The sequence below is a fragment of the Mobula birostris genome, chromosome 19 (assembly GCF_030028105.1).
Source record: "Mobula birostris isolate sMobBir1 chromosome 19, sMobBir1.hap1, whole genome shotgun sequence".
Taxonomy (NCBI): Eukaryota; Metazoa; Chordata; class Chondrichthyes; order Myliobatiformes; family Myliobatidae; genus Mobula; species Mobula birostris.
In genome coordinates, this window is record NC_092388.1 from 35,188,690 (window position 1) to 35,204,017 (window position 15,328).

The following is a 15,328-nucleotide window of genomic DNA, read 5'->3' on the forward strand; positions in this document are numbered from 1 at the left end:
AAACAATTCTTTATTCCAGTGTTTCCCCCAAATATTTCTGACACTTGGAAAGATGCTGATCCGTCACAGGGCCTTGGGGGCGGCGGGGATTGGTAGTGATGGTGAGAAGAGACAAGGGCCGTGCCTAAAAGGCATAGGCTGTGCCAGAACATTATAGCACAATTCCAGGTGAGAACAAAGCTTTGCTAAAAGTTCAAGAACGGGACTAGCCTTAGATTTTCTGATATGCCTCCTGAGGTAATGACACATAATTTGCCAGAGATGTGGATTATGAGGAAGGTAGAGCAGATCGTAGAAAAGGCGAATGGAGTTTTATTTTGACAAGTGTGAGCTGTTGCATTTTGTGAGGTCAAACGTAAGAGGGAAATATGCAGTAAGCCAAAAGAATCAGGAGGTACCAATATACGGAGGGATCTTGGGGTGCAAGTCCATAGTTCTCTGAAAGCGGACGCACAAGTAGATAAGGTGGTAAAGGTGTACAATACACTTGCCCTTATCAATTTGGGCTTTCAGTACAACAGTTGCAAAATCATTTGTAGCTGCAGAGAACTTCAGATTTGAAACATAGCAGGCAGTTCTGTTTGTTACGTTACAGGAAGGATAGGGACACTTTGGAGAGGGTGCAAAAGACTTTCTTCGGGATGTTGCATGGACTGCAGATAGTAGCTATAAAGAGCAGTTGAACAAACTTTGATTGTTTTCTCTGGAGCATCGGAGGCTGAATGTGACCTGATGGAAGTATATAAAATTATGGAGGTACAGATATTTTAGATGGTCATTGTCTTTTTTGTATGAACAGAGGGCATACTAGAGACCACAAGTTTAAGAGGAGAGGGAGAAAGTTTAAAGGAGATTTAAGTGGCAAGTTTTTAATTACCCATAGTGGTAGGTGCCTGAAATGTGCTACTATGAAATGATAGTGATGCTTAAGAGCCATTTGGACAGCCACATGAACAGGCGGAGAATGGAGAGATATAGACCACGTGTACGCAATAGGAATTAATTTTATTTGGCTTCGCGGTTAGCACAGATATTGTAGGCTGACGGGCCTGTCCATCTGCTGTCTGTTCAATATTATAGCAACGGCTACTCACAAGATTTCCTGTTTGCACGGGACCGCTTCCGCTCTCTAGGCACAGCTCGCTGGTTTGGCACTTGAGTTGCAGACTTTACAATCCGATCCATGATTTCATCAGCAGCATCATCTGTGGCATTTGGGGAGTCGTCATTTCCTGGAGTCCATGACCCAACACGGCCTGGAAGAGAAAACAGAGTCAATAATGGATTTACATTTCGCACAATACTAGGGGCTTGATATTGGGTGGTATCATTAACAATTCTAACAGGTTGTGGGACAGAACATGGCTGGATTGTACTAATAGGTTGCTGGGTAGGTGGAGTGACTCCTGACTGACCAGCTTGAAACCTTCTGCCTTGAAATCGTCTCCAACGGAAGGAGAATTCTTGAGCTTTTATATCAGCAGGTGGTCTCTCCACCTCCACCCACATTTTCCAGCATAACCAAACAGCTGAATGTTGACAGCTTCTGGCTGAGAGAGACCCCAGTCTTTTCCAGGCACTCTTCCTCTGTGCTGGGTGATCAAGGTAGCTGAATAACCTGTGTGAAAGATTTTCTGCAGTTGCACTATTTATTAAACCATGAAACGTGGAGGTTGAGGTACGAACACATTTGTGGTTAGGTCAACTTAAGCTTTGGCTTAATGTGACAGAAGCAGTTTACATGTTTATACAAGAGGTTTCTTGGATTCTCCGTCACTAATATTTTCCTTTTTCATTTCTTAGGTAGTACTCAATCTTTTAATAAGATAAAGAACTCAACAAGAAGAGTAGGCATCAGTTAAGCAAGAAGTCAACAAGCCTATGTGTCTTCCATAAGCTGGATAAGGGGTCAAGATTAATGGGGACCCTTACCTCGGCTTGCTCTTGTTCGGGTTCGCATGCCCAGTACTCCAGCAGTAACTTCTCCACTCGGTACAGAGGTTTTAAGCACTGCTTTCATATTTTCATGTTCTGCTACCTCTTCTTCATACTCTAATCCCTGTGGCTGGGTCTCAGTCGAGATGGTTGCAGTATTGCTGGAGAATTTTCCTGTCTACACAACAAATCAGGTAGATGTTGTCATTACTTCAACACAGAAAGTTTTATGTTAGTGTGTTGCATAGTACGAGTCTGTCAAACCAGTTGTGGAAGTAAACATGCAATGAAAACAGGACAATATGCAGTTCAACATAATTTTAAAACAATAATACAGTGGATTCCAGTTAATTGGACATATTTGACCCAGTACATTTTGGCCCAATTAAGGGGCTGCCACATTTAGTTGTAAGTTTCATGGAAATAGTTTAAAAGAAATAAGAAGTGAGACAAACTACTGCTTAACTGAGTATTTAACAATGTATTTAAATGAAATACAGAACAATTTAGAACATTACCAATACTGCTAGTACGTGATGATGACAGGAAACCTGTGCAGGAGAGTTTTTAAAAAGTGGAAAAACTGTTGCTTTGGGGCATTTCCACTCTCTCGATCTTGAACTTCCAGGTCCAGTCGCATGTGTAGATGTCAGAACTGGGGACTTCCTTGATGGCCATGACTTCAACTGTGCCTTGCCATGCATGCCCTTCACTGTCTATGTAGTGTTGCAGAACCAACTTATGGTCTTAGATATCACCTGCCCAGTCCACTGGAGCCAATTTCACGTGCTAGGACAGGCATGTCCCATCTCACTGGGGTATGACACCCGCTGACTCCCCTCACCTACTTTAGCCCACCTGTCGAAACATTGTACTGGGGTGTGGCCGCTGTCGCATGCAAACAGCTACTTGGAGCCACAGGGGGAGACTGAAGGAAACATTCAAGATTATTGTCAATCCCTTTGAATTTTCCATACTTCTGAATTTGTTGAAGTAGTGAAATATTGTTTCATTTTCACTCCTGGCCATTTCTGGCATTTCCAAGTCTGAATGTTTGGTACCATAGTGAGCAAATCAGTCCTGAATTGTCTAGTGCTTATTTCTCATCAACTAAGAGTGACAAAAATCACTGCTTTTTGAACACAAACACACGTCACTCTCCGCTCTAAACACCGTGTCTAGCAGCCACATGATGTGTACGTGACTGACACTAGGTTGAAAATGTTCGGCAAAAGTTTCCTGCCCTAATTAAGTGGCATATTATTCCAAATAAACAAAGCGAATCCCAACCATTTTATTGATTCGTTTTTGTTCTTTTAAAAATTGTCCCAAATAAGCAATGGTCCAGACTAACTGATGGGCCAATTAACTGGAATCCACTGTATATAGTTAATAATAAATTCTCCAAAAATGTCAAATTGCCTTTTAGGTTTTGTATAAAATAAATTGTTCCGAGAAATATTAATAGAGTATTTAAAGGCAACTTGACAGGATGTTTGGTATGCAAGCCAGTTGCTTAATCTAACATTGGCATAGAACTTGTATCACATAGTGAACTTTACATGTGCTATCCAACAGAATTTAGTCAGGAAACATGCTGATGATGACATTAAGTTGCTTCTGGGCCTTCTGTGCACAAAGGGCAATTAAGTAAAGAGGAACCAGCTCACATGCAGAGGCATCCAACAGGCATGCTTGGATGCCTTTGCACAAGTTGTGATTGGCAATTACGCACAACCCAATCTTCAAAAAGGGCCTCTTCAAAAAACTGAATAACCTATCCTACCACTATACCAATCTATCAATGAGGCCTACAGCCAGAAGTAATTTGTCATATTCAGTGGGATCTCCATGGCTCCAGCCTTCACAAATTCTTTAAGCCAATTTCACTTAACCTTCTCTGCCTTCTGGCACACATGAAGCCAATTTTTTTGTGCCAGCTCTATCTTTACTACTCATTTGCCATACTATCAAATTGTATTTCAAAGATTCCAAGTAAATTTACTATAAATAAACAGATAAATACAAGAAAATCTGCAAATGCTGGAATCTTGCTAAGACTTCATCTGCAGTCCTGATGAAGGGTTTTGGCCCAAAATATTGACTGTTTACTCTTTTTCCAGAGGTGCTATCTGGCCTGCTGAGTTCTTCCAATATTTTGTGTGTACTACTTCACATAGACAAAGACTGACAAACAACTAATGTGCAAAAGACGGCAAACTGTGGAAATAAAAATAATACTGAGAATAAGGGTTGTAAAGAGACCGTGAAAGTGAGTCTGTAGGCCATATAACCAGTTCAGAGTGTTGGTGAATGAAGTTATCCACACCAGTTCAGGAGCCAGATGGTTGTAGGGTAGTAACTGTTCCTGAACCTGGTGATGTGGGACCTAAGGCTTCTCTATCTCCTGCTCAATGGTAGTAGTGAGAAGAGGGCATGACCTAGATAGCTAGGGTTTCAATGATGGCTCCTACTTTCTTGTGCCAGTGCCCCATATAAATGTACTCAATGATGGATGTACCTCGTCAGTGATGGACCAGGCTACATCCATTACTTTGAGTAGCCTTTTTCATTCCTGGTCATTGGTGATTCCACTGCCAACGGGACATTAAGCGTCTAAACTTCAACACTCCTCTCTCCTATTCCAACCTCACTCCTTCCCAATGCTCAGCTCCACTCCCTTTGCACTATTCCTAACCTCACCATCAAACCCTCAGATAAGGGAGGTGCTGTAGTAGTCTGGCAAGCTGAGCTCTACCTTGTTGAGGTCCAGCGCCAACTCTCAGACACCTCCTCTTACTTACCCCTCGAAAAGGACACCACTAGGAAACACCAGGCTCCCACACCATCACCAACCTTATTGACTCTGGGGATGCCCCATCCACTGTCACCAACCTCATTGTTCCTGCACCCCACACCTCCCGTTTCTACCTCCTACCCAAAATCAATAAACCTGTTTGTCCAAGTAGACCGACTGTTTATCTGCATACCTCGACTCTGTTTTACTCCCCACCACCCCGGTTTAGTCTGTTCCCACCTATACCTGTGATACCTCAGACACTCTTGATCTTTTCAAGGATTTCAGGTTCCCAAGCCCCATCATCTTACTTTTACTATGGATGTCCAGTCCCTGTACACCTCCATTCTCCACCAGGAAGGCCTCAAAGCTCTCCATTTCTTTCTGGACACCAGATCCCCTCCACCACCACTCTCCTCTGCCTAGCGGAACTTGTGCTCACTCTAAGTAATTTCTCATTTGGGTCCTCCCATTTCCTTCAAACAAAGGGGGTATCCATGGGCAGTCACATGGGTCCCAGCTATGCCTGCCTGTTTGTTGGCTATATGGAACAGTCTATGTTGTAAGCCTACACTGGTAACCGTCCAGCACTTTTCCTAAGCTACATCCATGAGTGCATTGGTGCTGCTTCCTGCACCCAAGCTGAACTCATTGGTTTCATCCACTTTGCCTCCAACTTCCACCCATCCCTTAAATTCACCTGGTCCATTTCCGACACCCACTTCCCTTTCTTGATCTCACTATTTCCATTGACAGCTTATCCACCAATGTCGATTATAAACCAACAGACTCTCACAGCTACCTGGATCATACGTCCCACCCTACTACTTGTAAAACTGCCATCTCTTTCTCTCAATTTCTCCATCTCTGCTGCATCCGCTCTCAGAATGAGGCTTTTCATTCTAGAACAAAGAAGATGTCCTCCTTTTTCAAAGAAAGAGGCTTCCCTTTATCCACCACCAATGCTGCCCTCAACCACATCTCTTCCATTTCATGCACATCCAGTCTTACCCCATCCTCCCGCCATGCTACCAGGGATAGGGTTCCTCTTGTCTTCACCTACCACCCCACCAGCCTCTACATCCAACACATAATTCACCGAAACTTCTGCCAACTCCAACTGGATCCCACGACTGAACACTTTCTACAGGGATCGCTCCCTATGCGACTCCCTTATCCATTTATCCCTCCCCACTGAGCTCCCTCCTTACATTGATCCTTGCAAGCTGAACAAGTGCTTCACCCACCCCTACAGCTCCTCCTTCACCACCATTCAGGGCCCCAAACAGTCCTTCCAGGTGAGGCAACACTCACCTCCGAGTCTGTTGGGGTCATATACTGTTTTTGGTGCTCCCAGTGTGGCCTCTTGTATATTGGTGAGACCCAACGTAGATTGGGAGACTGCTTCGCCGAGTACCTATGCTCTACCTGCCAGAACAAGTAGGCTCTCCCAGTGGCCACCCATTTTAATTCTACTTCCTATTCCCATTCTGACATGTCCATCCATGGCCCCCTCCACTGCCAGAATAAGGCCACACTTAGGTTGGAGGAACAACACCTTATATTCCTTTTGGGTAGCCTCCAACCTGATGGCATGAACATTGATTACTCAAACTTCTAGTAATGCCTACCACCTCCCCCCCCCCCCCACCACCTCAGCACTTCCCATGCCCTTGTTCTTCTCTTATATTATCTTCTTGCCCGCCATCACCTCCCTCTGGTGCTCCTCTCCCCATCCTTTCTTCTTTCTTCCACAGCCTTCTGTCTCTTTCACCAATCAACTTCCTAGCTCTTTGCTTCATCCCTCCCCCTCCAAGTTTCACTTATCACCTGGTATTTCTCTTTTCCCTCCACCCACCTTTCAAATCTACTCCTCAGTATTTTTTTCCTCCGGTCCTGCTGAAGGGTTTCAGCCTGAACCGTTAACTGTACTTTTTATCCATAGATGCTGCCTGTCCTGCTGAGTTGCTCCAGCATTTTGTGTGTGTTGCTTGGATTTCCAGCATCTGCAGACTTTCTCTTGTTTGTCATTGGTGATTCCATACCAGGCTGTGATGCAACCAGTTAGATTTCGTGCAATATTTTAGAAATGATCGGTGTATTTTGTATTCTACCCATGTCTGCCGTCTGAGCACCTTAACAATTCTGCGTTCAGTTTATTAGACTGACAAATCATTGCATTTAATTGTTTATTTATAGCCACACACATGAAAATTGTGGAGGGCCATTTCTATTTGACTTTTCTCCCTCTTCCTGACTATAGAAATGTGCCTTTAAATGTACTTTTGTAACAGTTACTTGAAGATTCAGGCAAGTCTTCTATCTGAAATGGACTGATATCTCTTTAATATATTTAAAGCACAGAACCCAAACTTGATGTTTCAGTAGGTTGTACAATAGCAGAGCAATACATCACAAAGGATGAATGACATAATGTTGGCAGCAAGGGACATCCCAGCAAGCAGCTTATTATGGCAAAGTCAGCTCCGCTGCCACCAAAATTATCAAAACTTAATTCAAATATTATACACTTGACAAGCAAACTTATTTTCAACACAAGGCAAACTCCAAGTCATGGCAAAACAATTTAGTAGGACTAATAACTTATTCCTCAGTGAAAAACAGAATGAACTTCCTTCTGTGGGGTAACCCTTTATATTTTCAATATACTGTACATGGCATGATCATTGTATAGTATTAGATTATCCATCTATATGCTGGGGTCATCAGTAATGCTTCAACAAACATTATCAGCCAAAACATTAAAGTAATATCCAGTAATTTCTTATAGTTCACAGATTCATTGGTAAAAGGCAGGATTTTTTTTATTTAAAAAATCGTAAACTAAATGAAAGCTTCATTTATTTTCTGAAAAATAAAACATTTAGATTTAAGGCATCACCATAACCATCAGACGTCCAAGCAACCAAAATGCAATCTATTAACAATAATATATTCTGCAGAAAATGACAGTCTGCTTATGAATAAAACTGTAGTGAATTTCTATCATCTGATTTTATAACAGATTTCTGAAATGTACATTATTTTTCCTCTGTCTGTTTGGTATTATGATCTGCCTTGCTGCATTAACAACCAGCGTAGTAAGCACAAGTTTACGAGGCACGTATGGTATTCAGAGAGAATTAGCTGGAGATTTTTATGGATAAACAAAGCTGATTAAAGGGCCAATTTCAAATGAACAATCTGCAGCTAAACAAAAATTAGAAGTAATATTAATCATGTAACCACAAATGAAAATATATTCCAAATATAGATGACGGTATGCACATTATCAGATTAAATAATGACAAGTAAAGTTTGATGTCTGCAGTCAGCATTAGAAGAATTTGAGGAAACTCTGTGACATCTGCATCTGGAAAGAATCAAGAACCGTCACAATCCCTAACTAACAAATTAGAGTAGCACAAATTCTCCAGATATTAGTACGCATGAAATTATGCTGTCAAAACACTCAGAAGCAAGGCCAGCAAGTTAATGTTGTTTGAAAGGGTGCAATTAAACATGAGGGTCTGGCTATCATTTGCTCATGTTGGCCATTACAATGTTAGTAGCACAGAAAGCATCAAAATGAATTTAGTGACAACGCTTCCATAAGATAAAAGTCTCCACAACCGGAGACAACCACCATACCTCACCATCATCATCTTCATCAGTCTGAAAGGAAATGGAAGGAGAAGAAAATGAAGGCGGAAACACGTGAGTTTATAGAAAGGTAAACAGAGAATTAGAAGGGTAACACAAGACATTTGAAAATTGAAGAAATAAAATAAATTAATAGCAATACAGAAGGTCTGCTGTAAAGCTGTACAGACTGCTATAATATTCATTATATAGACATAATGAATAGTGGCAGGTGATACTAATTGGTACTGACCAGGTAGTATGACTAATCTTATCCTGTGCAAATCATTTGAGTCTTTGGTTTATTAACATTGACCAGTTCATTAATTTTAATACATCAAAAATGGAATTCAATAATTCAGGTCAATCAGATGGTTCTTCTGCTTGTCATCTGTGAGTAACATTAGGAAGGCCAATAGTTAATGTCCATCCCAAATGTATCTTACATGTTGTTGGGGTTGCACTCATGTGACCCCTGCCTCGTGCTGTACAGGTAAAGGAAATTTTTTAAACCACACGTTAGTTAATACAGTACCTAATCTGTTCTGGTAACTGTTACGTGCATGATCTTGTAACATTCTCTGGCTCTGGCTATATCCAGGCAGTTTGCTTTATTGCATAAAAAACTACAAACTGAGTAGAAAACTGAACAAAGAGCAGCAAACAGCTGCCTTAAAATTAATGTTGAAAAGGGGTGTGTGAGATCAAACTGGAATGATGGTTTCAGCAGCAGAAGGTTAAATTAAGGTTGCTAATTCAAAGTTCTTGGGGTGAAAGCACCACATGAGGCCTTCTTAGCAAAGAACTTCAACGAGGGCTAAATAAAATATAAATGTTTTGCATTACCAGTCCCCCTGAGAAATTCGTCAAGGGAGTTGACAGGCTTAAATCTTTGCACTCCTGTAAGTCAAGCAACTTTGATCCCCAAACTTTGGAATTTTTCTAAGATCCTGATTAATAATCTTTTAATTATATATAATGCAAGTTGGGCTGATGCAAGTGGTCCGCAGCAGGGGTGATGGATATTTTGTGGCCTAAGGTAGAAGGAGATGAGTTATACAGCTCTCGTTACATGCACGTGCAGTTCAACTCTTTGAGTGATTATGCAGAAAGTTTGAAGTTAATAACTCATCTCCTTCTACCTTAGGCCACAAAATATCCATCACCCCTGCTGCGGACCACTTTCTGGAGGTCCAAGACACTGACTTCTGCAAAGAAGGGGTCCGTATGCCCCACGACTGCTGGACTAAGTGTGTAAATGTGGGACGGGACTATGTTGAAAAATAAATGTGCTAGGTTTTCTAAAATTGACTCCTTTTACCTTAGGCCACAAACTTATTAATCACCCCTCGTAGTATGTGTATGATAGAAAGATACAGCCACTCAATAAAAGAATCCAAACAAGCCATCCAACATCACTGTAATCTGCAGATTACAATAGAGTTTGTCTTCTGCCGAGCGAACACTAGCGGGTGCAGCAACGACTCCAGCGGGGATGCCGCGTTACATCGCCCAGTGGAGAACATTAGTTCCGACACCTCTCTCCCGACTGTTGTAAAAAGGTGACACCGTGGCTTAAAGCCTAGTCCTCTCATATACAAGGCAGCAAGTACATATAGGATATCAGTGATACAATCACGCAAAATATACATGTGTAAGGGGGTTTCGACTTTTATGTTACTGCGGAGGCTAATTAAAATGGCCTCTTTGTTATGTTAATCTGGGGAATGCAGCTTTATTGTGTTAAAGGTTGAGAAAGTTGGCGCTAGCAGCTTGTTTTGGTTTAGAGGGTGATAAGAAATATGTTATTAACCAATTGGGATAGTTGTTATGGTTTTGGTGTATTTGAAGATACTGTATGCGCGGGGTTTGGGGGCAGAAGGCGGGAGAGCGAGACAGAGGATGGACCAGGTGCTGTGATATCCGCGAACGGGGTCAGACCCCGAGAGGGGTGTTCGGCGAGGAGAGGAGACAGAGATGGACTCGTGTGGAGCGTCTGGTCGACCACCGTTGTTGGTCCCAGGCGGTCGAGGTGGTCCGAGGGGTCGCAGGGTGAAGAAGAAGGTCCTTGAGCTCCAACTGTTTTGTGCACGAAGAGATTGAACTTTGATAAGTGTGGCACCTTTTATTTTCCTTTCATATTTTATTCTCTATTATATAGTTCCAGTAATATCTATAAACTGTAAATCATTTAATTGCATCTGGTGTATTGTCTGTTATTTGGGCGGGGTGGGGTACCTCACACAGCATCCACACAAACGAATTATCCATCTTGGCGGGGCCGTGGCTGTTTCCCTAAACGACAGTGAGCCGAGCGACCGAGGGCGGCCGGGGGGGCTACATTGTGTGGGCTTTGTCCGGGATTGAGTCTGCTGGTATGCTGTGTGGGTGCCCTGTTTAAATCTGTAAAGTGTGTCTCTGTGGGTTATTTGCTGGTTATTGCTGTATGCGTTGTGCGTGAGGTCTTTGGTCGAGTTCAGGCTGGCATTGACGTGTTGGAGGTGGCACTCAGGGCTGTCCATGCACAAGGGAGAGAGAGGAAAGAGTGGTCTGATTTGGAGGTAGGGGCTGCGAATAAATGTTCTAGCTCTGGCAGGCTCCGCCTGGCATTTGGGATAGTGTCTACCCCAAGAGGGGTGGAGGCGTGCGAGACACGGGCCAAGCGGATCTCGCAGTTGTTAGATGAGTGGCAGTGCTCGGTTGAGGGAGAGCGACAGGGATTGGTTGAAAGTTTAAGTAGGCGGGCCGGTGACGGTGTTAGAGCTGTCAGGTTCACTTACACCGTAGTGACAGCTGTCAGTTATTTGAAAGAGGGGGGAAAGTTTTCAGTGTGTCTTCTCTGGCTAGGAGGGCAGCTAAATTGCTTGCAGTGCCAGAGGGATCATTTCAAGGGATCAGCCCCTCCTTCAGTTGTTCAGCTGATCAGAGAGGTGTCCGGAAACTTAGTGGAGGCCCAGTGGGGGAACGGCTTGGGGTCTCTGGGGAAAGACGTTCCCAGCAATGTACCGATGAACTTCCGCAAGGAAAAGACCCTATTCCTGAAGGCTTAGAGGGGCCACACCCCAGGGTGTCGCTATGGATAGAGGGAAGCGATGCTAAAGCTATCCTCGACCCCGGGGCGCAGGTCAAGTTGTTGGACAGTTCGTTTTACAACCGGTGTCTGAAGCATTTATCCTTGACAACCGCAAGGGCACCAGAGACTTTGGGTACTAGTGGCAGTAGTTATCCAAAAGACGATGATTGGTTAATGACCCTGGAGTTCATGGGGGCATTATCTGGGCACCCAGCGTGCCTAGTTGCTTCTGAGGACGTGTGTAGCAGCCTTGAGCCAGTACTGAATTTAAACGAGACCCAGCGGTGGTACGGCCTGGGGAAAGTAGCTGAGGGTGAGACCCTCTTAGTAGATGCTCCGAACCACCACGAGGGAGGGGAGTTGACCACTGAAGACACCTCAGTGAGAGAGAGGTCGCGGCAAGTGGACCCTAGCGGCGTGGAAGATGAAGGCAGCGTGTGTGTGGATTATGCGACTTGGTTTAATGTGCTGCATCTGAGGAGTGGATGTTGCCAGATCCCGAGGAGTGCGGCTGTTGAGCTGAAGATGGCCGTTACTAGTTCCCTAGGATTCTTCCGATCCGAAAAGATGCCCAAGGGCATATCCGGAGCCCCTGCATCCTCTCGTGGGGCATGAGGAAGACCATGGGGGAAGTGAAGGTGTGTGGAGTTTTGACGTATGTGGATGACCGCCTAGAGCTTGGATTCGCCTGGGAAGACTATGAGGCGAGGCGAGGCGAGTAGCTGAGCCTGGGCGACCGAAGAGAAGTGTCAAATGTGGAGGAGTTTTTGCCGGAGGGGTTTGGTGCAATGTGAGAAAATTGACCCGACATACCAGTTGAACTTCCTGGTGTTGGGATAGACGGTGGTGGACCGGGGGATGGAAACCCAGGTCGTCAATCTGAATGAGACAGAGGGAAGAGAGGGGATTTGCACCGCACTGCGGTCATGTACTGATCAATTAATCCAGCGAGAAGAAGCAATGACCTACCTTCGAAGGGATCAGCAGAAACTCAAGACATCGATTCAGAAAAGATTGGAAGACTTACAAGTTGGGGAAGATCAAGGAAGTGTTCTGACTAAGGTCAACAGAAAACCGAGAGCCCAGGGAGGGGAGTTTGACTACACTCCTGAGGAGGTGAAGAAATGGAGGACAGATCTCGGAAAAGGGAGTCGGACGCTTGAAAGGAACCTGAAGGTGACTATCGCGAGTTTAAATGAAGTGAAAAAACTGAAAGTTGACCTGGAAGACGTCCTCAGGAAGAAACAACCGGAGGCTGAACATTCTTTAACTGCTGCTTTTCAGGTCAGGGTGGAAGAAGCTGGTGGGGTAACTGCGTCCCAGATTGAGATGGCCAGGAACCCTGAGTCAGAGCTGCTGAGGCTGTGGCGAGAGTTGAAGGCGTCCCCGAAGAAGCTGACGTCTCGACTGCAGGAGGCTGAAGGGGTAGCCCCGGCTAAATGTTTCAGTTTGGAGAAATTCAAACAGCAGCTACCAATCGAAGGAATGGGGAAGGATACGGATTCGAAGGATGATGTGCTGCACATATGGTACATGCTGCCTTTCGCTAGCTTCCCTGTGATTGAGGAAGAGACCTTTGGCCCTTCTCCCACTGAGTCAGGTGTAGTGGGGAGAGCTAGCTGCGGGCAGTCTGAGTTGCGGCAGGATTGGGAAGGAGGAGAGGCGGGGCCCCGGACACGGGACTGGAGGCTCCGAGCTGTAGTGGTGGCCTGAGTGAGAGAGGAGTTGGCAAGCAGGCCCGAGGTATCCCTAGTAGTGTCTGAGCCTTTTGGGTTTAGGTGAGGGGGTACGGAGGTCTCGGAGGGTTAAGAAGCTCCCAGATAGGTTGGCCTATGTAGCGCCCGTGGGACGGGAGTAAGGTCCACTGTTTGGGGAGCACTGTCACTGTGTGTATCTGTGTATGGGTGTGTTGTGTGTCTGCAGGACTGGTTGGCCAGTTATTTCGAAGTCATGAGGTCATGACTTTATTTGGTGGGGGGAGAGTGTAAGGGGGTTTCGACTTTTATGTTACTGCGGAGGCTAATTAAAATGGCCTCTTTGTTATGTTAATCTGAGGAATGCGGCTTTGTTGTGTTAAGCGCTGAGAAAGTTTGTGCTAGCAGCTTGCTTTGGTTTAGAGTGTGATAAGAAATATGTTATAAACCAATTGGGATAGTTGTTATGGTTTTGGTGTATTTGAAGATACTGTATGCGCCGGGTTTTGCGGCAGAAGGCGGGAGGACGAGACAGAGGATGGACCAGGTGCTGTGATGTCTGCGAACGGGGTCAGATCCCGAGAGGGGCATTCGGCGAGGAGAGGAGACAGAGATGGACTCGTGTGGAGCATCTAGTCGACCACCGTTGTTGGTCCCAGGCGGCTGGTCAAGGTGGTCCGAGGGGTCACAGGGTGAAGAAGGTCCTTGAGCTCCAATGGTTTTTGTGCACGAAGAGATTGAACTTTGATAAGTGTGGCGCCTTTTATTTTCCTTTCATATTTTATTCTCTTTTAATTATATAGTTCCAGTAATATCTATAAACTGTATATCATTTAATCGTATCTGGTGCATTGTCTGTTATTTGGGCGGGGTGGGGTACATCACACAGCATCCACACAAACGAATTATTCAGTTTGGCGGGGCCGAGGCTGTTTCCCTAGACGACAGCGAGCCGAGCAACCCTGAGGGCGGCTGGGGGGGCTACACATGTATATAGTCCAGATCCGGAGTCCATTGTTCCGCCGAGCGAACACTGGGGGTGAGGGGCAGCACCAACTCCTGCACGGAAGCTTCGCTGTGCCATTCCTGGTGGAGCGCATCAGCTTCGATGTTTCTCTCCCAGCAGTTGTAAATAGGTGACGCTGCAGCTTGCCGCCCTGAGACTAACTGAATGCCACAGAGATCTGTGGGCGACCACACCACAACCACACCTCCCCCAGTGGAACACACCAGCTCCGATGCCTCTCTCCCGGCAGCTTCAAACAGGCGACACCGTGGCTTGACACCTAATCCTCGCTACGTCCAAGGCCACACGCCTCCTCCGCCATCTGTCCCTGCTCTCAGCCAGTAAGTCAGTGAATCAAAGTAGTTTATCAACATTGTGGCTATCTTGGGAATATTCTTAATTAAAGCTTATTTATAAATAAATCCACCTACAAATTAGATCCTGACGTCAGAACCAAATAGTGATGGAGGTGGTCACAACACTCTCAAAATACATTACGCACAGCTGTGCTCATTGTTCACTGGCTGTTTTTGGCAAGCTGGTGGGAATTTATAATAGTATCTAGGCAATAGCCACATCTTAGAGCTGGAAAGATATATGCATTGTTCTGTAGAAGAATAATGTGCCCAACTTGACAGTTCCCATTTCCTAAAGAGATTGCTCAAATGATTAGTGATGTATGTGTTTGGTAGCCAGTTACCCATGAAGAGCTAATGGCTGGATAGATTATGTGCTAAGGTTCAGCTATCACATTTTTTCCCACATGTAGCATTATACATCCTTGCAATGAAAGACAACAGCTAATTATCCAAAATAATTTAAAAATGCAGTTTCTTCTGAACAATCAATACTTCAGTACATCTTCAGAGAAAGTGGAACACCACTTCTGTGACTGAGTTAATCTTAGATGTCTATTGCTAGAAGAATGGCAGGTAGTTTAATTCTATAGTCGTGATTCATTGATTAAGGGAACATCTGGGTTTCAGGACTCAGGGCGCATTGAGTGACAAGTTGGGCAAAGCACCTTCATCTCAAGTATCAACAATTTTTGAGTGCTGCAACAATTTTAGATTCAATTCTATTAAATGTTGACTTAAAACCTTTAAGTGAAAATTTAATATTCTACCAAATGGATTTGGATAATACAACACCACTGGCTGTTCCCAACAGGATTAACTGTT

The 15,328-nt window shown here is 44.5% G+C and overlaps 1 protein-coding gene across 19 annotated transcripts in view; it reads right to left on the reverse strand.

Annotated features, from left to right (window-relative positions):
* fhod3b (formin homology 2 domain containing 3b) overlaps positions 1-15,328 on the reverse strand; it is a 580,851-nt gene that overhangs the window by 13,227 nt on the left and 552,296 nt on the right. For 16 of the 19 annotated variants that reach the window (XM_072283418.1, XM_072283417.1, XM_072283413.1 and 13 more), the window contains 3 exons: positions 8,384-8,407; positions 1,933-2,113; positions 1,095-1,256 (listed from right to left, as the gene is read on the reverse strand). In XM_072283418.1, the coding sequence (XP_072139519.1) occupies positions 1,095-1,256; positions 1,933-2,113; positions 8,384-8,407 (367 nt within the window). The remainder of the gene's footprint in view (positions 1-1,094; positions 1,257-1,932; positions 2,114-8,383; positions 8,408-15,328) is intronic. The other 3 variants (XM_072283414.1, XM_072283431.1, XM_072283430.1) reach the window with 1 other exon arrangement.